Source organism: Pleurodeles waltl, chromosome 6 (genome assembly GCF_031143425.1).
Source record: "Pleurodeles waltl isolate 20211129_DDA chromosome 6, aPleWal1.hap1.20221129, whole genome shotgun sequence".
NCBI lineage: Eukaryota > Metazoa > Chordata > Amphibia > Caudata > Salamandridae > Pleurodeles > Pleurodeles waltl.
In genome coordinates, this window is record NC_090445.1 from 580,458,077 (window position 1) to 580,485,233 (window position 27,157).

The 27,157-nt window shown below is 45.9% G+C and overlaps 1 protein-coding gene across 1 annotated transcript in view; it reads left to right on the plus strand.

Moving 5' to 3' along the window:
* SMPD2 (sphingomyelin phosphodiesterase 2) overlaps positions 1-27,157 on the plus strand; it is a 136,641-nt gene that overhangs the window by 99,777 nt on the left and 9,707 nt on the right. The window contains exon 9 of the mRNA XM_069238775.1: positions 295-399. Within this exon, the coding sequence (XP_069094876.1) occupies positions 295-399 (105 nt within the window). The remainder of the gene's footprint in view (positions 1-294; positions 400-27,157) is intronic.

A 27,157-nucleotide genomic window follows, 5' to 3' on the forward strand; every position in this document is an offset into this window, starting at 1 on the left:
CCTGAGTGACCAGCATGTAAGAGTGCAACAGCAAGAGTTGTTTTTGTGGAACACTTTTCTAGAACAATGTAAAATTCAGAGAAATGGGAAACCTCCAGGAAACATTGCAGAGGCCATGGCAGTGAGCTTGTTTGATGTTTGCTTGCATGATTACTACATGCCACGGGGGGAGGGGTGTGGAGGGGTTTATGTTTTGCTTGGGGCTATGGCTTGAACATCTGACATGTTTTTGAGTTTGTATGCTTCTATGACATTTGACTCTTTTACTGATATTTTTTGCATTCTTCTATTCAGGGTTCAGAAAATGGTTGTACATTGCTGCCCAACAACTGCTTTACTAATTCAAAAGAGCTGGAGCCGTTTCCTCATGGAATCCGTATAGATTACATCCTCTATAAGGTATAAGTAGGAGACGGTTAGATGCAGTTTAAGGGGTGACTGGTGGGTATTGCAAGAGGTGGAATGTTTGTTATGTAATTCATTGGCAAGCTTTGTGAAAACAGTTTGGTTTATTGTGTCAAAATCTATTTGTGTGTTGTGCGTGGCAGACGGGATTCTGAACAGCGGAAGTGGGGGTAGGAATTTGAAAGCACAAATGGTCATAAACTGTTATGATCGGCTGAACATTTATTGATCAAAGCCACTGCATTTAAAATTATCTGTAATTCAATAATCTGTTGCCTGGCATTATATTACAAGGGTTCATCTTTGTTACGGGTTCTTAAAGGGAAATTCTAGTGCCCAAGGTCTCCAAATAGAATGAATTTACCTTGTGTTAGTTCTCGTTTTCCAATCTCTTCTACATGTCTGAACCTTTCTCCCTCTTCCCCTTTAGAAAGGGATAAAAATCCATTGGGGCAGATGAAAACAGTAGAGGAAGGCTCATTGGTTGCTCTTAACTTCTGGATTTTACTTATTTTCTATAAAATGTCCATCTTAGTACTGTATGAGGGAATTTACGTCATTGTCAAGGTTTTATAATCTCGGCTTTTATCAACCAGTGTTATCGGGGGATAGCTCTTGAAGTCACTATGCAAACGTTTGTGGGACAGCTGAAGCCTAAATCTACCTCGCAGGCAACAGAACTGCTAGTGGCCTTCTGAAAGATACTTCTAACCACAGATTCTGCACCGTAAAATATCATGAGACTCCAGACTGGATTTGGAGAATTTCAGCAGCAGTACTCCTGCATGCCCACAAGTGCCATTGTACGGCTTCAGAATGGCTGTGCATTGACCTGAAAGTGATGGAGCAGAGCAGCATAAAAGTGCCACCTCCGTGTGCTGAGGTCAGTTCTTTTCTTTGCATGCCTCTCAACCTTAGTCATTCGTACAATTCTAAAGCTTTTAGAGAGTGTGATTAGTCATGTCAGCGTTGCAAACTACAAGCTTTAAACAGTGCTGGAACTGCAACGAGCAGATGTCTGTCATAGACCACACAATGTGTACCTGTGGTACCTAGGCTCTGTCCATGACTCTTATGTCATGCTACTTGGGTGCCCTCATGCACCCAAAAGTGATTCATGCCCTGGAGGCAAAGCGCTACGTGCAGAACACAAGAAGTGATTGTTGTTGAAGTTCAGGTATTGCTCCAAGGTGCAGGCCCGTTTTTGTTCCCGTTCATGAGGCCGTTCTTGGAAGCGATCTGCTTCACTTGAAGTGTTCTGGTAAGTCAAAGTTAAAAAGCAAACACAAAAAGAAGCTCACCCCATTCTGCTACTCTGCCTCGGGAGAGACAGTGCTTTGAATAAAGGCTCCTTCCAAGTCCCTGGTTTCGGAACCGATTCCTCACCTGGTCCCCTTGTGCTGTGGGTTTCTGGGGTTATTGCTGACCCCGCAGCAGGTAACTGTCTTCAGGGACCCCAGTCTGCATATCTTTAGTGCTATTCTGGCCCCATCAGTGCACCTTTAGGCATCGCGCAGCTGCAGGAAGACTCCAGCCGAGTTTACTGCTGGTGGTTCTTTCCCCAGTGCCATCTGTTCCCTCGGGACTCGTTACATGGCCGATGCTGACCCTGGTCTGACTTCCACCCCTGCGCCAAGTTCCACGCTGGCTCCCATCGCACTGATGCAGACACCGCCAGGGCTGATGGAAGATCTACAGGGAGTGCTCAAAAGCCTACTACCAATTAAGCATATTAGGTGATGTGCATCTCTGTAATGAGAAGGGGTGTGGTCTAATGACATCAACACCCTATATCAGGTGTGCATAATTATTAGGCAACTTCCTTTCCTTTGGCAAAATGGGTCAAAAGAAGGACTTGACAGGCTCAGAAAAGTCAAAAATAGTGAGATATCTTGCAGAGGGATGCAGCACTCTTAAAATTGCAAAGCTTCTGAAGCGTGATCATCGAACAATCAAGCGTTTCATTCAAAATAGTCAACAGGGTCGCAAGAAGCGTGTGGAAAAACCAAGGCGCAAAATAACTGCCCATGAACTGAGAAAAGTCAAGCGTGCAGCTGCCACGATGCCACTTGCCACCAGTTTGGCCATATTTCAGAGCTGCAACATCACTGGAGTGCCCAAAAGCACAAGGTGTGCAATACTCAGAGACATGGCCAAGGTAAGAAAGGCTGAAAGACGACCACCACTGAACAAGACACACAAGCTGAAACGTCAAGACTGGGCCAAGAAATATCTCAAGACTGATTTTTCTAAGGTTTTATGGACTGATGAAATGAGAGTGAGTCTTGATGGGCCAGATGGATGGGCCTGTGGCTGGATTGGTAAAGGGCAGAGAGCTCCAGTCCGACTTAGACGCCAGCAAGGTGGAGGTGGAGTACTGGTTTGGGCTGGTATCATCAAAGATGAGCTTGTGGGGCCTTTTCGGGTTGAGGATGGAGTCAAGCTCAACTCCCAGTCCTACTGCCAGTTCCTGGAAGACACCTTCTTCAAGCAGTGGTACAGGAAGAAGTCTGCATCCTTCAAGAAAAACATGATTTTCATGCAGGACAATGCTCCATCACACGCGTCCAAATACTCCACAGCATGGCTGGCAAGAAAGGGTATAAAAGAAGGAAATCTAATGACATGGCCTCCTTGTTCACCTGATCTGAACCCCATTGAGAACCTGTGGTCCATCATCAAATGTGAGATTTACAAGGAGGGAAAACAGTACACCTCTCTGAACAGTGTCTGGGAGGCTGTGGTTGCTGCTGCACGCAATGTTGATGGTGAACAGATCAAAACACTGACAGAATCCATGGATGGCAGGCTTTTGAGTGTCCTTGCAAAGAAAGGTGGCTATATTGGTCACTGATTTGTTTTTGTTTTGTTTTTGAATGTCAGAAATGTATATTTGTGAATGTTGAGATGTTATATTGGTTTCACTGGTAATAATAAATAATTGAAATGGGTATATATTTTTTTTTGTTAAGTTGCCTAATAATTATGCACAGTGATAGTCACCTGCACACACAGATATCCCCCTAACATAGCTAAAACTAAAAACAAACTAAAAACTACTTCCAAAAATATTCAGCTTTGATATTAATGAGTTTTTTGGGTTCATTGAGAACATGGTTGTTGTTCAATAATAAAATTAATCCTCAAAAATACAACTTGCCTAATAATTCTGCACTCCCTGTAGTGCTGCCGAAATGTCTGACCGCAAGCTGACATTGACCCAAGTTTGACCGATGTCACGCTATGAGATAAAAGCTCCGCCTGTCACTATGCAGCCCATCCCGGTGCCTCTGGTGCAACGCACTATCAGCAGAATCTACATCATCTTTGTGGCTCTGACCCGATTCAAAAAACTCAAAGCTTCTAAGGCTTTTTGTGGCATTGGACATGGCAGGGGACAGCAGGGCCAACAGTCATCCAATTCCTTTCTCCCTGTGGCATCCAAGACGCCTTAGTTTATCCCGCATTTTTCCAAATAGGTTTAGGGAGGAGGGCATGACACAGCACTGCTGAGGATCCATCATGTCAGACAGATGGGTTTTACAGATTATTCAAAAGGGGCCACACCCTCCCCTTCGATAGCTCCCTGCCACAACTTCCTCCAGCATTAAAATGAATTTCGAAGGAGCAGTTTACTATTCTAATATAGGAGGTAAATCTTTTACTCTCCAAAGTTCCCATCAAGCAGGTATCCGTCTTGAACAAAGGTGGGGAATGCTATTTGGTCTTGAAAAAGGCAGGCGCCTCAGCTCGTTCAATTAATTTTTGCAGAAAGACTAATTCAGAATACTCCGGCTGGCTGATATCCATGACAACCCATGGCTTGTAGGACCTGTGTCTTTCTATATACAAATCCTGAGGTCCCACAGTCGTTACCTAAGATTAGGTAGGTCTGGAACACTTTCAATTTGCCGTGCTCCCCTTTCACCTTACAGTGGCCTTTCAGGGCAGCTTTGCTCCCTTGGCACTGTTTGCAGGGGTAGTCTGGAGGGCAACTGAGGTACTAGATCTGCACTTGCCTTAAACTGAGACAAAAACAAATGTTCTTGAAGACATTCTCCATCCAGGGTCGACATCATCTGAGCCCTTGCTTCCATTTAATAATTTCCTCTCTGTTACCTTGATGGCTATATAGTCCAAGCCTTGTTTTTGCCCGTCTGCCAGCTGGAAAACCCCCACCAATATAATCATCCTATACTGGAGAAGCTCATTGTCTAGGCCTCAACTAGTAAGAGTCAGTCCATGCACAGAATCTCCTTAACTTGAAGGTAGCAGTTGTGGCATAGAGCCAATTTGGTCTGGCTCCTCTCTCTGTATATGACTGGTCTCAGTGGGAGATATGTTCAAACATCTCCCAGAGAAGTACCGGAAAAAGGGGAAGGAAATATTGTCTAAGGGCAAGACAAACGTTGTGCCCTCAGTGCCACGGACACAGCCTCCAGAGGCATAAACTTCAGTGTCCTCTTCCTGTGGCACGCATGGCTATGCATCTCCAGGTTCAAACCTGAGATCTAGCAGCATCTGCTCAACCGCCCATTTGACCCAGAGCATCTCTTTGACCCACAAGTTGTTGAGATGCTTAGAAAAATGAAGAACGACATAGAGATTGCAAAAGTCCATGGGCGCCCTACAAAGTCCAACCGTGAGAGGTTCCTTTCAAAAGCAACAACCTAGGGGAGGAGCCAAGCCCACTTCACCCGATCAGCTTCAGTCCTGCCAATGACAACATCAGCTCTTCCATCAGCAGGGTAGTAGGGGCGGCAGGGGGGTATGGAAGTAATGACGGAGGCAAGGGCAGAGGTGGCTAGGCTACAGGAACTTCCACCTTCAAACAGTGACTTGACCTAACTTCCTTCAGTCACCTGCCAGGGGGTTGGGGGTCAATACATGATTTTGTCTCTCACTGGGAGGAAATCATATCAGACCGGGTGGGGATCAATACATGATTTTGTCTCTCACTGGGAGGAAATCATATCAGACCAGTGGGTGTTAGCAGTGATCTGCCACAGCATCTGCTTAGGGCCTCTTGCATTCTTTAGAAATGTCCTTAGCAAAGACCATCTCCACCTTCTCAAGGAAGAGGTCAGAGAACTTCTTCAGGAGAGCGCACTAGAGAGAGTCCCTTCACACCAGTACTAAAAGCCCGTCCTATTTTCTACTTTCTTTTCCCCAAAAGGAAAGCTCCGTCAGGCCTGTCTTAGAACGAAGGCCTCTTGGCAAATGCATCCTGTTAGAACATTATAGACTGCCTTACAGCATGTCATCCCTTTGCTCAGAGAAAGTGATTACATCCTCTCTGCCAATCGCCGGTACCTTCATATTGTGGTAAGTGGACATAACTACCAATTCAGAGTTATCCCTTTCAGGGTCACTGCAGCTCCAAGGTTTTTCACAAAGTGCCTAGCAGTGGTGGCCTCCCACCTACAAGTGGGGGCAATCACATCTCCCCCTGCCTTAACGATTGGCTCATCAAGAGCAGCGGCACACAGTCTCCAACCCCAACAGAAGTAGCCCTTCTTAGGGTCACTTTTGAATGCATATGCAGTTACGTGGAAGCCTAACCCAACCAAAAAAGTATGTTGGCATTCCAGAAGGTGCTATATCTTTTTCAGCCCAGTCATCAACTAGGTCAGGACCGTGATGCACCTTCAAGGTATGATGGCCTCATGCATCTTCATTGTACCTCACAGCAGACTCAATATGCTTCCCCTACAAGAGTGCATCTCAAGACAGTGGTCACAGGTGAAGGGTCAGTGGGAAAATCTAGTATTGTTAAAGGCCAGCACTCACAGCTCTCTACTCTAGTGGAACAGAAACAACTTGTTGCTGAGCAGACATTTCGGAGATCCCGTTCCGGAAGTGACCATCACCACAAACAAAACTTTCACAAGCTGGGGTGTACACCTCAACAGCATGTTCATCCAGAGAGTGTGGGCCCCCCTGAACCCTGGTCTTTAAAATAATTTCTTAAAACTGCTAGCCATACAACTAGCCCTACAATCCTCCTTCCAGGAGATTTGAGGAAAGGTAGATGGACAACACTACCTACAAAAACAGGATGGCACAGAGTTGCTTCAGCTCTCCGCACTCGCACAGAGGACTTGGCATTTGCAATCCACCTGAACCTACAACTAATTGTGGAACACTTTTTTGGGTGGACACCGGCTTTGCAGACCTGTTCAGCAGGACGTATCATGAAGTCCACGAGTGAGGAACTCTATCGCAAGTTCTATACAGGTACTTCCAGTATTGGAGTACCCCGTAAATATACCTATTCGCCGCCCCTGAAGACACGAAAATTGCCAAAACTCCCTTGCAGCTACCCGCACCCCCCCCGTCCATGGGCATTGCAGGATAGAAAAATTGGTCAGGGACCTTTGCCTATGCGTTTCTGCCTCTCCTACATCTCCCATTTCTCCCATACATGGTTAGGAGGATAAGACAAGCATTTATAACTTTCATTCCGGTCATCTGTTCAGGCATCCTGATACTCCATGCTTATGGAGATGTCGGTCTGCTCCTACAAGAATTTGCCACTCATGCTGGATCTGACCCGCAGGCAGTGTCATCAAACACAAGATGTAGGTCGTTGAGCTGATATCAAAGACTAGCTATCCGTGCACAAAGACTATGCTTAGGGTCGTAAGCATGTCATCTGCACTGCATACCACGATACCACCCAGCAAGAACCCCCCAAAAAGTCCCGCACCTACGTAGAGCACCACTCCTCCAGGATTCAAGCCCAGAGCGCAAACACAAACCAAAAGCAAATCCCCCTGCCCTCTTCAAGCTCGGGTCAGCACTGAGAAAAGGTTTTGGAGCTTACCAAACCTCTATACAAGGACGTAGACTGTAACTAGGAATCGAGTGCAGTGCACTCCAAGGACACAGAGCTCTATCTGTCCCACCCGAAGCAACCACGAACGGCTCCACCTGTGCATGAGACTCCCGCATTGCCAAAACTTTCTTCAACACCAAAGCCTTCGCAATGCTCCGATCCAGGGACTATGAGGCTCTTACACTCAAAAGACTGCAGCAGGATTTCTGTGTTTGGCACAAGTACCTGTTCATCCACTTTGCTATGGGCAAGATTTCAGCAAAGACACCTTGAGAGCCCCTTCCACGAAAGGAGAGAGATTATCCTTCCAGGGGGTAGCGTCTACCAAATCTCTCTCCACTAAGCCAGCACCAAAGAAGTGGAAAGACAGCCACAAGTCATCTTTCTGTGCCACAAACTCTATCTCACCCTCCACTGCCAGTCCCACCTCTTCCACCATCACTACACTCACGCACACCACCCCCACTGCCATCAACAGATTCGCCCTGTTTTTCTTCTGAGCCAGGTAGTCCATATGGCCCTTTTGACCACCCCTCAGTTCCACAACCCTCTGATGACTACAATGTGGACTGCCTTAAGTGCTCCTAACTGATAGCAGGGGCCTTAAGCCCTGATTACACTACGGCCTATCATGAAGTGACTCAAAGGGCCACAGCCTTTCATATGGGTGATTTGAACGTCAGCCAAGAAGAGGACACTCAAAATCTGAGCACACCATCCGATTCTTGCCATTGTTAAAGGGCATGCTATATCTGCACTTCAGACATTCAGGGGAGCTTGTCAAGGTGATTGTAGTGACACCAAGGGTCAAGAACAAGTTTAAACCCTCCCTTACCAACCCTGTGTACATCAAAGTCCAGGTTCTTTCCGACTCGTTAATCGTCCACACTGCCCCACAAGTGTGCCTCTGCCTAGGCCACTAGTGATGCTGTTCCTTCAGACAAGGAGAGGAAATAGATGCAGTGGGTAAGGGGGTAGCAGTTTGGGCAGCAAAGCCTTGGTGCATAACCATTTCTGTTGTAATCCTGTCTAGGTAAAATAGGAGCCAGTTGGGGGAGATGCAGGAACTCCATAAATGCCCCCAGAGGAATATAAAAAAAGGCAGGGAGGAGGACAGTGTTGGAGAGCAAGATTATCTCTAGCACCAGTATTGACTGTGCATTAGGTGCCGTGGACAAATCCTCTGGAGACATCAATACCAATCTCCTCCACAGGTGCTACGCTTGGCTCCGTATCTCTGAGTCCAAGCCTGAGGTCATAGCAGAATCGCCTCAATCTCCCATTTGACTGGGATCACCTTTTCGGGCCACAGGTTGATAAGATGCTAGAGAAAATAAAGAAAGACGCAGAGACAGTGAAATCAGTGGGGGTCCTGCAAATCCCACCATACAAGGACTCCTTTCTAAAACAGCAGCCTGGAGCAGCTGTATTCCTGTCAGAGGCAGCAGCAGTCCTTTCACCAGCAAACTCGAGGTGGATACAACAAAGGCTCTTACAGGGATAACAGTGGTAAGGGCAAGGGTGGTTCCAACAAAGGAGCTGGCACCTCCAGACATTGACTTGCCCTGCCTTCCTATACCCTCTATGACCGACCACACGTCACCAGTCGAAAGGAGAATAGCAATTTCCTCTTTTGTTCAGAGAAATTTCTGTCCAGTCAGTGTGTTCTAGTGGTGGTCCAACATGGATGTTGCCTCAAACTACACACAACCCCTTCCAACATACCACACACGTCCTCAGCAAGGAAAACATCTCCCTTCACGGAGAAGTGCACACTCTCCTACAGAGGGGTGCCTTAGAGAGAGTCCCCACAGCATCAAAGGAACCATGTTTAGTCTACTTTCTCATCCCAAAAATAACGGTTTCCTGAGGCCTATCCCCAAACTCAGGCTTCTCAGATACTACATCCTATGAGAACATTTTTACATAACAATGCTGTCTCCTTCAACAGGGTTATTACGTGACAGTGCGCGGTTACAAGGACGCCTATTTCTAAATACCCATCTACCCTGCTCATTAACTGAACATTCTCTTCGTGATAAGTGGGCAACATTACCAATTCAAAGTACTTCCTTTCTGTGTCACTACAGCTCAAGGCTATTTACGAAGGGCCTGGCAGTGGTGGATGCACATTCACAAAGGGAGGGCATTTACGTTGTTTCCTACCTTGATGATTGGCTGAATAAAGAGCAGCAGCAGTATCTAGCTCAAACGAAGACAGTGCTGTCCCTGCTCCACAGCCTGTGGTTTACCCTCAATGGCACCAATTCCCACCTTCAGCCTCTGCAGATCTAGCGCTTTTTCGGTTTCATGTAGGACAGAGTCACAGTGAAAACTTACCCCAACCAGCACAGAGTGGCTGCCTTTCAGCAGCTGCTACCTCTTTTTTAGCCCAGTCATCAGCTCGCTGTGAGAACCGTCATGCACCTTATAGAGATGATGGCCTTTTGTATCAAAACTGATCCTATGCAGGGCTTCATATGCCCCTCCACCCCCAAAAATCCCTCACAGTTCAACAACGTCAGATAGATGGTCATTTGGAACATCTAGTGATGATACGGGCCAGGGCTCACCACTTTCTGCAGTGGTGGAACAGCAACAACTTGTTGCAAGGCAGGCCTTTCACTGACTCTGTGCTGTAGGTGACATTACCACATATGCCTTTCTCACAGGGTTGTGGTGTGCATCTCTATGATATCACTGTGCAGGTAATTAGGCCCACTGTACAACAGGGTAGCCACATCAACTACCTGGAGCTGCTAGCCAGTCACTTAGTTCTCAAAATCTTCTTCCAAGCCAGTCGGAAAACAGTAGTCATCATCAAGACAGACAACATGACCACCATGTACTACGCACAAAAACAGGGTGACAGACTCTCTCCACCTGTCTGTTAGCTCATGGGATTTGGTATTGGGCACTCCGTCATAACATTCACCACATGGTGGAACATCTTCTGGGAGAAGACAATGCCTTTGCAGACCTGCTTAGGAGGACGTATCAACAAATCCATGAGAGGGAACACCACCCTCAAGTTCTACACAGGACTTCCCATATTATAGACATCCCACAGACAGATCTGTTCACCTACCCAGAATATGCAAAGTTATTATGAGAACCTTGCCTCCAAGTACATACACCCAGAGTCCATGGGCAATAAACTGGTCAGGGATATTTGCCGACGCTTTTCCATCTCTGCAACTGCTTCCCTAGATGACCAGTTCTATGTCAGTTTCGCATTTGCAAAGAAAGACGGGCATTCAAAAGAGAACCTATTTAGGTAGATAGCATTAAGATCTGCTACACGTTGGACATTGGCCTAAAAGCAGCCACCAGAGGAACTGAGAGCCCATTCCACCAGGGCCAAGGCGTTGCCACAAGGGGTGCCTTTTCTCAACATCTGCCAGGCTGCAACATGGATGTCTGTAAATATGTTAACAAAGCATTACTGCCTTGACAGCCAGGCCACAAGGTGGTCATTTGGTTCTCTCGGTCTTGGAGGACTTCGTGTTCTAAGTCCACTCACCATTTCCTTCACTTTTGGGAGGTACTGTTTGTTATTAATTTAAAAGGTGAGGAATCTGTGGTTTGCAGTTTCCATAAGAACAAGTTACTGAGCTTTGGTAATGCTCTTTCTGATGGCTACTGTATCTAACCGTAGATTTCACACTGCCCTCCCACCTCTATGTTTCTGTGGATTGGCCTCTTTAGCATCTAAAACGGTCTCAAGTTAGAGAACAGCACACTGTCACAAACACTTGAGCTGTGCTCCTCATCTCAGGGTTCGGAAGGGAATGAGATTTGAAACTGACGTGATGTCAGCACACAGGGGTGGTGCTTTTAGGCAGTTCTTCACTGTCACTTTCAGGACAGTATGAAGCCAGTGTAGTGCCACACAACACCACATTGATGTACTGCTTTTGGTACCTTCTGGATCCAGTCTGGCGAATGGGCATATTGCCAAAGTGAGGATTCATAGAATATCCACCAGAAGGAGCGTTAACATAGGTGAGTAGCTTGTTCTTTTGGTTGTGTCTGCATCTTTGGGCATTATCCTATGCTGCGGTCACTTGGTATGGTGTTGAATGTGGCGGTTCTGGGCCCAAGAGAAGGAATAGGCAACTCAAGTGGACTGCTTCATTCAGATACTGTGCTACCATGCTTCAACCAATAAAATGAAGCCCTAACAGAAGCTTTTATACAACAGTGTTTTCTATTTTCCTCATTAGGAAAAAGCTGGTAAGAGGTGTAAAGGGCCATATATGGAAAATGTCACTTACCCAGTGTACATCTGTTCGTGGCATGAGACGCTGCAGATTCACATGCTGTGCATATCCCGCCATCTAGTGTTGGGCTCGGAGTGTTACAAGTTGTTTTTCTTCGAAGAAGTCTTTTCGAGTCACGAGATCGAGGGACTCCTCCCCTTTCGGCTCCATTGCGCATGGGCGTCGACTCCATCTTAGATTGTTTTCCCCGCAGAGGGCGAGGTAGGAGTTGTGTATATAGTAATAGTGCCCATGCAATGGATTAAGTATGTATGTACATAATGTGACTAAAAGTGATATATTTACAAATTTACAAATGTACAAGTTTTATTTTTATCAACATAAAACGGCTACAGGCTCCCGGGGAGGTGGGTGGGCGCATGTGAATCTGCAGCTTCTCATGCCACGGACAGATGTACACTGGGTAAGTGACATTTACCGTTCAATGGCATGTGTAGCTGCAGATACACATGCTGTGCATAGACTAGTAAGCAGTTATCTCCCCAAAAGCGGTGGTTTAGCCTGTAGGAGTTGAAGTTGTTTGAAATAATGTTCTTAATACTGCTTGTCCTACTGTGGCTTGTTGTGTTGTTAACACATCCACGCAGTAATGTTTAGTGAATATATGAGGCGTAGACCATGTGGCTGCCTTACATATTTCAGTCATTGGTATATTTTCTAGAAAGGCCATGGTGGCGCCTTTCTTTCTAGTGGAGTGTGCCTATGGTGTAATAGGCAGTTCTCTTTTTGCTTTTATATAACAGGTTTGAATACATTTAACTATCCATCTGGCAATGCCTTGTTTGGATATTGGATTACCTGTATGAGGTTTTTGGAAAGCTACAAACAATTGTTTTGCGAATTTGTTTGGTTCTGTCAATGTAGTACATTAGTGCCCTTTTAATGTCTAATGTATGTAATGCTCTCTCAGCTACAGAATCTGGTTCTGGGAAGAACACTGGGAGCTCCACTGTTTGATTTAAGTGGAACGGTGATATGACTTTAGGCAAGAATTTGGGATTCGTGCGTAGAACTACTTTATGTTTGTGTATCTGTATAAAGGGTTCTTGTATGGTAAAGGCTTGTATTTCACTTACTCTTCTGAGAGATGGGATAGCTATTAGAAAGGCTACTTTCCATGTTAAGTACTGTATCTCACAGGAGTGCATGGGTTCAAATGGTGGACCCATGAGTCGTGTTAATACGATGTTGAGGTTCCACGAAGGAACTGGCAGTGTTCTTGGTGGAATAATCCTTTTCAGACCCTCCATAAATGCTTTTATCACTGGGATTCTGAATAGTGAAGTTGAATGTGTAATTTGCAGATAAGCCGAAATTGCTGTCAAATGTATTTTAATGGATGAAAAAGCTAACTTGGACTTCTGTAAGTGTAGTAGGTAGCTTACGATGTTTTTTGCAGATGCATGTAATGGTTGGATTTGATTATTATGGCAGTAATAAACAAATCTTTTCCATTTATTTGCATAGCAATGTCTTGTAGTTGGTTTCCTAGCCTGTTTGATGACCTCCATGCATTCTTGGGTAAGGTCTAGATGTCCGAATTCTAAGATTTCAGGAGCCGAATTGCTAGATTGAGCGATGCTGGATTTGGGTGTCTGATCTGTTGTTTGTGTTGAGTTAACAGATCTAGCTTGTTTGGCAGTTTGACATGAGGCACTACTGACATGTCTAGTAGTGTTGTGTACCAAGGTTGTCGTGCCCAAGTGGGTGCTATTAGTATTAGTTTGAGTTTGTTTTGACTCAATTTGTTTACTAGATACGGAAGGAGTGGGAGAGGGGGGAAAAGCGTATGCAAATATTCCTGACCAACTCATCCATAACGCATTGCCTTGGGAGTGAGGCTGTGGGTACCTGGATGCAAAGTTTTGGCATTTTGTGTTGTCTTTTGTCGCAAATAGGTCTATTTGCGGTGTTCCCCATCTTTGGAAGTAAGTTTGTAGTATTTGGGGATGAATTTCCCATTCGTGGATCTGTTGGTGATCCTGACTGAGATTGTCGGCTAACTGGTTTTGATTTCCCGGTATGTATTGCGCCATTAGGCGAATGTTGTTGTGAATAGCCCAATGCCAAATCTTTTGTGCTAAGACACACAGCTGTGTGGAGTGTGTTCCTCCCTGTTTGTTCAGGTAATACATTGTTGTCATGTTGTCTGTTTTGACAAGAATGTGTTTGTGTACTATTAGTGGTTGAAATGCTTTCAACGCTAGAAACACTGCTAGTAGTTCTAACTGATTTATATGAAGCTGTTTCTGTTGAGTGTCCCATTGTCCCTGGATGCTGTGTTGGTTGAGGTGTGCTCCCCACCCTACCATGGAAGCATCTGTTTTGATTATGTATTGAGGCACTGGGTCTTGGAAAGGCCGCCCTTGGTTTAAGTTTATAGTATTCCACCATTGAAGCGAGGTGTATGTTTGGCGGTCTATCAACACTAGATCTTGAAGTTGACCCTGTGCTTGTGACCATTGTGTTGCTAGGCACCGTTGTAAGGGCTGCATGTGTAATCTTGCGTTTGGGACAATGGCTATGCATGAGGACATCATGCCTAGTAGTTTCATTACTAATTTTACCTGTAACCTTTGGTTTGGGTGCATGCTTTATATTACGTTTTGGAAGGCTTGTACCCTTTGTGGACTTGGAGTGCCAATTCCTTTTTTTGTGTTGATTGTTGCTCCCAAGTACTATTGTATCTGACACGGCTGTAAGTGTGATTTTTGGTAGTTCAGTGAAAACCCTAGTTTGTGAAGGGTTTCTATGACGTATTGTGTGTGTTGAAAACACTGTTCTTGCGTATTGGTTTTGATTAACCAATCGTCCAGATACGGGAATACATGTATGTGCTGTCTTCTGATATGGGCTGCCACTACTGCAAGGCATTTTGTAAATACTCTTGGCGCTGTTGTTATCCCGAATGGCAACACTTTGAATTGGTAATGTACCCCTGGGATTACAAATCTTAAGTATTTTCTGTGCAAAGTATGTATGGGTATATGGAAATACGCCTCCTTGAGATCTAATGTCGTCATGTAGTCTTGTTGTTTGAGCAAGGGGATGATGTCTTGAAGTGTCACCATGTGAAAGTGATCTGATTTGATGTAAAGATTTAGTGTTCTGAGATCTAATATAGGTCTTAGAGTTTTGTCCTTTTTGGGTATGAGAAAGTACAGGGAGTAAACACCTGTTCCTTTCTGATGATTTGGTACTAGTTCTATTGCATCTTTTTGTAGCAACGCTTGGACCTCTATTTGTAATAGATCGATGTGTTGCTTGGACATGTTGTGTGTTCTTGGAGGCACATTTGGTGGGAATTGTAGGAATTCTATGCAATTACCATGTTGGATAATGGCTAGGACCCACAAGTCTGTTGTTATTTCTTCCCAGTTTTGGTAAAAATCTGTTAGTCTCCCCCCCCCACTGCTGTTATGTGTTTGGGATATGTGACACAGAAGTCACTGTTTATTTTGAGGGGTCTTTGGAACTTTCCTCTAGTTTTCAGGAACTGTCCACCTCTGTATTGTCCCCGAAAGCTTCCCCTCTGATACTGGCTCTGGTATGTGGGTCTGGTTTGTGAGGTTGAGGGTTCTGTGGTTTGGCCCCGAAACCCCCCTCTAAATTGTGTTTTCCGGAATGTGCCTCTGCTCTGTGGGGAGTAGAGCGCGCCCATGGCTTTGGCCGTATCTGTGTCCTTTTTTAGCTTTTCTATAGCAGTGTCCACTTCCGGCCCAAACAACTGCTGTCCGTTAAAAGGCATATTAAGCACTGCCTGTTGGATTTCGGGCTTGAATCCTGAGGTGCGTAGCCATGCGTGTCTTCTAATAGTGACCGCTGTATTTACAGTTCTTGCAGCTGTGTCTGCTGCATCCATTGCCGATCATATCTGGTTATTCGAGATACTTTGGCCCTCTTCCACCACTTGTTGTGCACGCTTTTGGAACTCTTTGGGTAGATGTTCTATGAAGTGTTGCATTTCGTCCCAATAAGCTCTATCATATCTTGATAGCAAAGCCTGTGAATTGGCAATGCGCCATTGATTGGCTGCTTGTGCTGCAACTCTTTTTCCCGCAGCCTCGAACTTGCGACTTTCTTTGTCTGGTGGTGGTGCATCTCCAGAGGTGTGTGAATTCGCCCTTTAACGTGCTGCGCCTACTTCTACTGAGTCAGGTGTCAGTTGCTGCGTGATGTACATAGGGTCTGTTGGGGAGGCTTGTACATTTTCTCCACCCTAGGAGTGATGGCCCTGCCTTTTACAGGCTCTTGAAATACTTGTTTTGCGTGTTTCAACATTCCCGGTAACATCGGAAGACTCTGGTACTGACTATGTGTTGACGACAGAGTATTAAATAAAAAGTCATCTTCAATAGGTTCAGCGTGCAGTGTCACATTGTGAAAAGCAGCTGCTCTGGACACCACCTGTTGTAAGCAGTACTGTCTTCAGGTGGTGATGGTCTTGCTGGGTAACAGTCGGGACTATTATCTGATACAGGCGCATCATAAAGATCCCATGCATCTGGCTCATCCCTGTATGGGGTAGCCATTGGTGATGGTTGTGGTGAGCGTTGTGGTGATGGTGGCGGAGTTACTTGTTTTGCCACCTTTGCCTGTGGTTGTTTATCTTTATCTTGGAAAGCAAGTGTTCGATGGCATATGTTGCTGCAGATACACATGTTTAGCACAGTCCGCTGCCTGGTGTTGGGCTCGGAGTATTACAAGTTGTTTTTCTTCGAAGAAGTCTTTTTTGGTCACGGGACCGAAGGACTCCTCCCTCTTCGGCTCCATTGCGCATGGGCGTCGACTCCATCTTAGATTGTTTTTTTCCGCTGTCGGGTTCGGACGTATTCCTTTTCGCTCCGTGTTTCGGTTCGGAAAGTTAGTCAGAATCTCGGAAGAAAGCGTCGGTATTGTTCCGTTCGGTATCGGGATAGTTAGGTACATCGACACCGATCATCGGAAGACTTTGGGGTAGCTTCGATTCCCCCATCGGGGCCTGGTCGGCCCGACCGCGTGCGACATCGAAGCCGATGGAACGGACCCCGTTTCGTTTCTGCCCAAAATGTCACAGTAAGTATCCTTATACAGATCAGCACTTGGTCTGTAACTTGTGCTTGTCCCCCGAGCACAAGGAGGATACCTGTGAGGCCTGTCGAGCCTTCCGGTCCAGAAAAACACTCCGGGACCGAAGAGCCAGGCGTCTACAAATGGCGTCCACGCCAACAAAACAACGTTTCGACGACGAAGAGGAAACTTTCTCGGTTCCGGAATCAGAATCCGGAGACTCCGACGTCGAACAACAGCAACAAACAGTGAGTAAGACGTCGAAAACTAAAACCATCGAGAAGACAAAAGCCCAGGGGACGCCACTGCCAACAGGCCATGGCTCGACCCATAAGACCGGCGACCCGTCGAAGGCGCCGAAAAAGGGCACGCCCATAGCGAAGACACCCGACTCCGGTCGAGGGACCGCCATGGAGCAACCTCGGAGCCGAGATAGCGGCTCCGAGAGGCAAAAACAAGATGCCGGCACCGAAAAACCTCGGCACCGAGACACACTGCCGAAATCCACAAAAATTCTGTCGGTGCCGAAGCCGAAAAAAGATTCTCTCTCGGCACCGAAAAGTTCCACACCTTCATCCTACACAGAGGAACAAGGAATAAGTGGCCAAATGCACAGATTTGGACAAGAGCTCCAAAGTGTAGAATCAGACTACACACAAAAGAGACTGTACATCCAGCAAGACACAGGGAAGATATCAACCCTTCCCCCAATAATAAGGAAAAGAAGGATCGGACTTCTTAAGGATGACGCACAACCACAAGCCAAAGTGGTTAAAAAAGTCACGCCTCCGCCCTCTCCACCACAACAGGCATCGCCGGCACAAACACCGCCACAAATGCACTCACCAGCGCAAACTACCATAAGTCAAGATAATCAGGATCAAGACGCTTGGGACCTATATGACACCCCAGTGCCGGACAATGATCCCGATTCATACCCCACAAAGCCGTCACCGCCAGAGGACAGTACCTCATACTCGCAACTGGTGGCTAGGGCTGCAGAATTCCACAATGTCCAACTGCATTCCGATCCTATAGAGGATGATTTTTTATTTAACACCCTCTCGGCTACACATAGCCAATATCAATGTCTCCCAATGCTACCAGGGATGTTACGGCACGCAAAACAAATTTTTGAAGAGCCCGTAAAATCAAGAGCCATCACCCCAAGGGTGGATAAGAAATACAAACCACCACCCACAGACCCAGTGTTTATTACTTCGCAGTTACCACCTGACTCCGTAGTAGTAGGGGCAGCTCGCAAGAGAGCAAATTCCCATACATCTGGCGACGCCCCACCTCCGGACAAAGAAAGCAGAAAATTTGATGCGGCAGGAAAAAGAGTGGCATCACAGGCAGCCAACCAGTGGCGCATCGCAAATTCTCAAGCGCTGCTGGCCAGATATGACCGCGCACACTGGGATGAGATGCAACTTCTCGTAGACCATCTTCCCCAGGAATACCAAAAAAGGGCGCAGCAAATAGTTGAAGAGGGACAAACAATCTCAAACAATCAAATCCGCTCTTCACTGGACGCAGCCGATACTGCAGCGAGAACAGTCAACACTGCTGTCACCATAAGGAGACACGCTTGGCTCCGCACTTCAGGCTTCAAACCTGAAATCCAGCAGGCTGTGCTTAATATGCCCTTCAACGAGAAACAACTTTTTGGCCCTGAAGTGGACACAGCCATTGAAAAACTTAAAAAGGACACAGACACGGCCAAAGCCATGGGCGCACTCTACTCCCCGCAGAGCAGAGGCTCTTTTAGAAAAACTCCATTTAGAGGGGGGGTTTCGTGGCCAACCCACAGACACCACCAGCCAACAAACAAGAACCACACCATATCAGGGTTCATTCCAAAGGGGAGGTTTCAGGGGATATAGAGGGGGTCAATTCCCAAGGAGTAGGGGAAGATTCCAGACTCCAAAAACACCTCCTCCTAAACAGTGACTTTCAAGTCACACAACCCCTTCACTCAACACCAGTGGGGGGAAGACTAAGCCAATTCTACCAATCTTGGCAGCAGATTACAACAGACAATTGGGTATTAGCAATAATCCAACATGGCTATTGCATAGAATTCCACAAATTCCCACCAAACATCCCTCCAAAAACACGCAAAATGTCACCACAACATTTAGAACTTTTAGGACTAGAAGTACAAGCACTACTGCAAAACGATGCAATAGAGTTAGTACCAGTACAACAAAAAAACACAGGAGTTTACTCCCTGTACTTTCTAATTCCAAAAAAAGACAAAACATTAAGACCAATATTAGATCTCAGGACACTAAATACCTACATCATATCGGACCACTTTCACATGGTCACACTACAAGACATCATTCCACTGCTCAAACAGCAAGATTACATGACCACATTAGACCTAAAAGATGCGTACTTTCATATACCGATACACCCTTCTCACAGAAAGTACCTAAGGTTCGTATTCAAAGGAATACATTACCAATTCAAGGTGTTGCCATTCGGAATAACAACTGCACCAAGAGTATTCACAAAATGTCTAGCAGTAGTAGCAGCACATATCAGGAGACAACAGATACATGTGTTTCCTTACCTAGACGATTGGCTAATCAAGACCAACACAGTAAAAAAGTGCACAAACGACACCACATATGTCATACAAACCCTTCACAAACTGGGTTTCTCCATCAACTATACAAAGTCACACCTCGAACCGTGTCAGACACAACAATATCTAGGGGCAACCATCAACACATCAAAAGGAATTGCCACTCCAAGTCCACAAAGAGTGCAAGCATTCCACAAGGTAATAAGTGCTATGTTTCCAAACCAAAAGATACAAGCAAAATTTGTGCTAAAACTTCTAGGCATGATGTCATCATGCATAGCCATTGTCCCAAACGCAAGACTACACATGCGACCCTTACAACAGTGCCTAGCATCACAATGGTCACAGGCACAGGGTCAACTTCAAGATCTGGTGTTGGTAGACCGCCAAACATACCTCTCGCTTCTATGGTGGAACAGCAACAATTTAAACAAAGGGCGGACATTTCAGGACCCAGTGCCTCAATACGTTATAACAACAGATGCTTCCATGACAGGGTGGGGAGCACACCTCAATCACCACAGCATTCAAGGACAATGGGATGTACACCAAACAAAATTTCATATAAATTACCTAGAACTGTTAGCAGTATTTCTAGCGTTAAAAGCCTTTCAACCCATAATAACACACAAATACATTCTTGTCAAAACAGACAACATGACAACAATGTATTATTTAAACAAACAAGGAGGAACACACTCAACACAATTGTGTCTCCTAACACAAAAAATATGGCAGTGGGCGATTCACAACCACATTCGCCTAATAGCACAATTTATTCCAGGGATCCAAAACCAACTAGCAGACAACCTTTCGCGAGACCACCAACAAGTCCACGAATGGGAAATTCACCCCCAAGTTCTGAACAAATACTTTCAAATTTGGGGAACACCCCAGATAGATTTGTTCGCAACAAAAGAAAACGCAAAATGCCAAAACTTCGCATCCAGGTACCCACACCGCGAATCACAAGGCAATGCTCTATGGATGAGTTGGTCAGGGATATTTGCATACGCTTTTCCCCCTCTCCCTCTCCTTCCATATCTAGTAAACAAATTGAGTCAAAACCAACTCAAACTCATACTGATAGCACCCACATGGGCAAGACAACCTTGGTATACAACTCTACTAGACCTTTCACTAGTACCGCATGTCAAACTACCCAACAGACCAGATCTGTTAACACAACACAAACAACAGATCAGGCATCCAAACCCAGCATCATTGAATCTAGCAATTTGGCTCCTGAAATCCTAGAATTCGGACACTTAGACCTCACACAAGAATGTATGGAGGTCATAAAACAAGCTAGAAAAGCTTCCACTAGACACTGCTATGCATCTAAGTGGAAAAGATTTGTTTGCTACTGCCATACCAATCAAATCCAACCATTGCATGCCTCTACGAAGGACATAGTGGGATACTTACTACATTTGCAAAAAGCGAATCTCGCTTTTTCATCTATAAAAATACACCTCGCAGCAATATCTGCTTACCTACAAACTACTCATTCATCGTCTCTATTTAGAATACCAGTTATAAAAGCATTCATGGAAGGGCTAAAAAGAATTATACCACCAAGAACACCACCAGTTCCTTCATGGAACCTTAACATCGTCTTAACAAGACTCATGGGTCCACCTTTCGAACCCATGCATTCCTGTGAAATGCAATATCTAACGTGGAAAGTCGCATTTCTCATTGCAATCACATCCCTCAGAAGAGTAAGTGAAATACAGGCATTTACCATACAAGAACCATTTATTCAAATACACAAAAATAAAATAGTTCTAAGAACAAATCCAAAATTTCTACCAAAAGTAATCTCACCATTCCATTTAAATCAAACAGTAGAATTGCCAGTGTTCTTCCCACAACCAGATTCCGTGGCTGAAAGGGCACTACATACATTAGACATCAAAAGAGCACTAATGTACTACATTGACAGAACAAAGCTAATCAGGAAAACAAAACAACTGTTCATAGCTTTTCAAAAACCACACATAGGAAATCCAATCTCTAAACAAGGCATTGCTAGATGGATAGTCAGATGTATTCAAACATGCTATCTTAAAGCCAAGAGAGAATTGCCTATTACACCAAAGGCACACTCAACCAGAAAGAAAGGTGCTACAATGGCCTTTCTAGGAAACATTCCTATGAGCGAAATATGTAAGGCTGCAACCTGGTCTACGCCTCATACATTTACTAAACACTACTGTGTAGACGTACTAAATGCACAACAAGCTACAGTGGGCCAAGCTGTACTAAGAACATTATTCCAAACTACTTCAACTCCTACAGGCTAAACCACCGCTTTAGGGGAGGTAACTGCTTTATAGTCTATGCTAAACATGTGTATCTGCAGCAACATATGCCATCGAACTGAAAATGTCACTTACCCAGTGTACATCTGTTCGTGGCATTAGTCGCTGCAGATTCACATGTGCCCTCCCGCCTCCCCGGGAAGCCTGTAGCCGTTTAGAAGTAGATCTTAAATCTTAAACATTTGTACATTTGTAAATAATTATAAACTTTTTATGTACATACGTATTCACTCCATTGCATGGGCACTATTTATAGCAAACAACTCCATCCTCACCCTCTGCGGGGAAAACAATCTAAGATGGAGTCGACGCCCATGCGCAATGGAGCCGAAGAGGGAGGAGTCCTTCGGTCCCGTGACCAAAAAAGACTTCTTCGAAGAAAAACAACTTGTAATACTCCGAGCCCAACACCAGGCAGCGGACTGTGCTAAACATGTGAATCTGCAGCGACTAATGCCACGAACAGATGTACACTGGGTAAGTGACATTTTCATTCCTTTTCATCCTTATAAGAGGGAGAGTTCTTATTTTTCCTGTCTCCTTTTGAATGTGGAGCCTTCTCTGTGTGTAATCTTGCTCCCCTGCTACTAGCTCTTGTCCGAATTTATGGCTTTGCATTTGTTTGGAAAGGCCTTGTTCCTCAGTGTAGGAACTAGTTTTCGGCTCCGAAGCCGGATGTTTCGGTATCGAAACCTTTTCAACCATCTTTTTCGGCTCCGAAGGCACTTTTTTGGGTTTCGGTGTTCCCATCTCTCGGTGCCTACTCATCTCGGTGCCGGTATCTCGATGTCGAGATTGTTCTGAATCAGTGTCTCGGTGCCGAGTCTGTTCTGTGCCGGTATCTCGACCGGAGTCGGATGACTTCGACACATGTGTGCCCTTTTTCGGTGCCAATGGACGGTCACCGATTTTTCGGATTAAGCCATGGCCTGCCCGCGGTGGCGTCCCCTGGGCTTTCATGGGTTTTACGTGAGTTTTGGCCAGGGATGTTTTACTCACGGTTTTCGGCGTCTGTTCTGTTTCTGCCTCGTCCGAATCCGAGTCAGCAATGGAGAAGGTTTCTTCTTCCTCCAAGTTGTGGTGTCCTGACGGCGCCAACACCATTTGAAGCCTTCTTGCTCTCCGGTCCCTCAGCGTTTTCCTCGAACGAAACGCTCGACAGGCCTCGCAGGTATCTTCTTTGTGTTCGGGTGACAAACACAAATTACAGACCAAATGTTGATCTGTGTAAGGATACTTGTTGTGGCATTCGGGCAGAAGTGGAATGGGGTCCGTTCCATTAGCCTTGAAGACGCACGTGGTCAGGCCGACCAGGCCCCGCCGGGGAATCGAAACCCTGAAGGGCCACCGCAGCTTTTCAAAATTCGGTGTCGATCTGCGTTAACTAACCCGATACCGAACGCAAACAATACCGTCTAATTTTCCATGATTCAACTAACTTTCCGAACCGAAACACGGAGTGAAGAGGAACACGTCCGAACCCGATGGCGGAAAGAAAACAATCTAAGATGGAGTCGACGCCCATGCGCAAAGGAGCCGAAAGGGGAGGAGTCCCTCGATCTCGTGACTCGAAAAGACTTCTTCGAAGAAAAACAACTTGTAACACTCCGAGCCCAACACTAGATGGCGGGATATGCACAGCATGTGTATCTGCAGCTACACATGCCATCGAACAAATACATACACATTTTCCCATAGACACAAAATGGGTAAAACACTTTGATACATCTGGCCCTTAATAGCTGCTAGATTCAGAAACTATTATAAACCCTTCTGTGCTTGTGTGCGTCTTAGCTCAGAATTGCTCACAGTTTAGTGTCATTAGTACCCATTATTTCTAAACGACCTGTTTGGTTTCTTCAAAGCTAATGCATTGTCCAGACGACTGCTTGTGGTTTGGTTTAAAACAAAGTACTGTAATGATGCAGCATTAAGTAATAATGAAAATCACAGTTAGGGGATCCAGTGGCGGCCGGCAGCGTTGGGAGGGGGGGGGGGAGGGGCAGGCGGGGCACACACACACTCATTCTTTCACACACACACGCACATCCATTAACACTCATACCATTTAAACATGCACGAACGCACCAAACATTCATTTTAAAACATATCACACACTCATTCTTTCACACACGCACGCACATCCATTAACAACATTCATACCATTCAAACATCAACGCATGCACCAAACATTCATTTCAAAAGATCGCACACACTCATTCTTTCACACACACACACACGCATGCAGATCCATTAACAACACTCATAGCACTCAAACATGCACACACACACACACCACACTTACCTTCAGCCTCTAGGTCCCAGGAGGATTGGGACTGCTGCCTTCCCTCAGTCCCAGCCTCGTCACAGAGTGGGATGGGGTCAGTGAGACTGCTGACCCCACCCCACTCTGTGACAAAGTGTCACTGATTGACACTCGCCCTGGGCGCATCAGGGCTTAAACCTGAAGCGCCCAGGGCGAGTGTCAATGGGTATCGCTTTCCTCGTCACCCAGGGGAGGGCTTCGAGGCACCTTTGCTGGGCCGAGGAGGTCACGCCCATAGGAGCTGTGACCTCCTCAGCCCAGCAAAGTTCAGCTCAGGCAGCCAGGAGTCTGTGCAAATCGCGCATGTCTGCTTCTGGCTGCCTGACCTGAACATGAAGAGTGTCTGTCAGGCTGACCTTTGTTCAGACACTCTTCATGGGAGCAAAGGGTGGGGGGTCGTGGCCCCTCTGCCCTAAAGGATGAGCCGCCACTGAGGGGATCTGACACAGCTGTGACCCTCTTTTCAGTTTTCCTTGAGGCACTGCTCCTTTCTTTACCCTTCTCTATCTGATGGAGTTCCCCAGCAGCTGTGGTCTCCCTCCTGTAATGCAGGGCCAGCCACTGATGAGGCACAGGTGCAAAAACCCCAAAGGTACAGATGAGCCCAACAGTTCAGTTCAAATTTTGCCTTGCAGTGGTTACTCGCTCAAAGTCTTATGTTCGCTTAGCATATCTCGGTCTGCAGCTCAGTGTCTCATAATTCTCAAGCCCCGTAAATTGGAGTACTAGGCTGGGCAGGATTTTGCATACTGTCAGGGTCTTGAGCCCTGTCTTGCTTGTAACTTGACAACGTAGTGTTTAAGTGCAACACCAGTCTCAGGGTTATAGCTGGCTGACAATCTCCATCCATGCTTCAGCTTTGCAGACGTTTTGTTGTGGTTCATGAATGGAACCATTCAGGACGACTGTGCGACCAGTATACACATGGGTCTCTCTTAGCTTCGTTCTCTTGCAGTCTCTCACGGTCTCTGGCTTGTTCCCTACATCTGGGATATGGTGGGCTTCTCCTCCTGGACAGTTGCCACCTGCAGAGCTAGGCACTACTTCTTGAGCTCATCCAGCAGAAAGTGCAGACTTCAGTAGAACTCCCCTCTCCGCTGGCTGTTATGTAGCCACCAGCCCTGGTCATGCAGCAGTCCTTTGAAAACTTTGCAAAGAACTCACTAACTTGGCCATGACGAACTTTGAAGTGGGACAAAGTTAGGTGGTTTGCATCCTACTTCTATACACCTTATTCAGATGGGATGTGGATTCAGTCTAAAATTTCAGAACCAGTTTAGGTTGTTTCTCATTGTGATGTGAATGTCAGACAGCACCTCAGATGCTACCTTTGTGCAAGGTGGCACCTCTCTCAGCTGGTAGCCATGATGCTGGCACCGAGCAGGAGTATCTAAAACAAGGGCACAATGTAGTGTGAGATCTCTTTACATCCCTGTCATTAGCCTTCTTGAAGCAATAATCAGGGCCCTGTCCAGAAACATCTTCAGCATGACAACAAGGAATTGCAGTCACACTCTTCACCCCTATCATCTACCAAATGACAGTGCTCAGGCAGAACTACGCGGCAGTCCTTTGCTAATGAAGTCTTCATGGGATTTCTAGGCAGCCCAGTCTCCATCCTCTCTCACTTCAGCGTCTAGATTGCTACCCTCCCGCTAGCTACAGAATGCATGGATTACGATTCTCCTGCCTGGTTAAGCTACATCCATCCTCTGTCTTGTGCCATCTTAAATAGATACCCTGGCCCTAGTACTCAGATTCTCTTCTCGCACAGTCCTACTACCATACATGTGTTACACATTTACAGCACACACACTCTCAGGATTTAAAAACAGGGATCTGCACTTCACACAACAGCAGGACTTTGCATGAAAGAGGTCTGTTGACTGCACTGTCTCAGAGAAAAAAAACTCATGTCGCATTAAACATTCACCAAATAGTAGTTTTCTGGCACCACCACTTTGTGTCTCACCTCTGGCATTTGCATTACCTGGAACAGGCCCATGCACATGCACGTTTAATTAGTGTGATGCCAAGGGGAAAAATAAGTCTGAATACCAGTGTCAGAAGCAGTTGGGCACTTAGGGCAGGTGTATACACATGTTAGCCATGCAGGGGTAATTCCTGCCCCAATAAACATTCTCTGTTGCGTTACAGTTTATGTAGGTCCAGCCAGTCAATGCAACATTCCTGACAGAATACAAATATATATCCAGTTTGGTACAAATCTTCTTCCCTCCAACCTAGTCCAAAATCATTCCAAAGTTATTGCGGGGGAAAGTGCTACATTTAAAAGTCACTACAACAAAGTACCTCTGAGGTGCTTCAGGAGCCTCCAGCTAAGAACTGCCTGGTCATTGTAAAGATCTTCAGTTGAAGGCCGCCACTTGGTGACGGATAATGACTGGTGCTAGATGGACCATTCAGTTGTTATGGATTTGAAACTGCCGCCAAGAAGGCAAAACTCTTAAGACCTGGGGTGAAAAGGAAGAAATGTGTTGTTCTGCATCGAGGAAGCCACTGGGCGGGTCAGAGGAGTTGCAGGCCCTTAATATGGCTCTGCAGATTCTCTACCTCAGGGTCTTGCAGTTGCTTCTTGGGGCTTCTTGCCAGCTGGAATGAAAGATTTGCGTTGCTCCGGAGTTCTTCACTTCCTCAAAATGTCCTTCAGGGGAGGCTTCAGTCAGCTGTACTTTACCATATCACATCTTGGTCAGGGCTCTGCTCCTCTAGTTCAGCTTCTTCCTCTTCGAAGACGGCTCTGCAGGGGTTAGGGTTCTAGAATCTAGGGTTGTTTGGCCCTGAAGTGGGAATCAGCTACCAGCAAGATACTTTCCCTTGCGAACCTGTGCTCTGGCCGATTTCCCCAGCATTCAAATAAAATACTTAAAGATTCCGAGTGGCCAGTGCCGTTTGTTCTTTTTGAAGCATGGACAGGAATCCTGAGTCCTTTGAAGTACAAGCTTACTTTAAATTCCAAACACTCTTCGATTCATGAGGAGTTATTTCCAGGTTTTGCATTTTTTCTCCAATCTTTTGGGTTGGGCATCAGAGCAATGGTTGTTTTGAAAACTGTCAAACTATGTTTTGAAGAGTTGGGACCAGACAACCTTGCCCAGGATCCCCTGGCTACAAAGAATTCCTAGCAGAATACATGAAGAGAATTTTCAGATACAGTGATTAAGCAAAGAGGCATATGTTTATTTCCTTAGGCAACCAAATGAATTAATTCTTCCGTGCAGCCCACCAATTACAGTTGAACATTGAGGCAGGAACCCCGGCCAAGGTGTCTCACTTCCAGAGAACGAAACAGCCTCCAGGAGAACCACCATT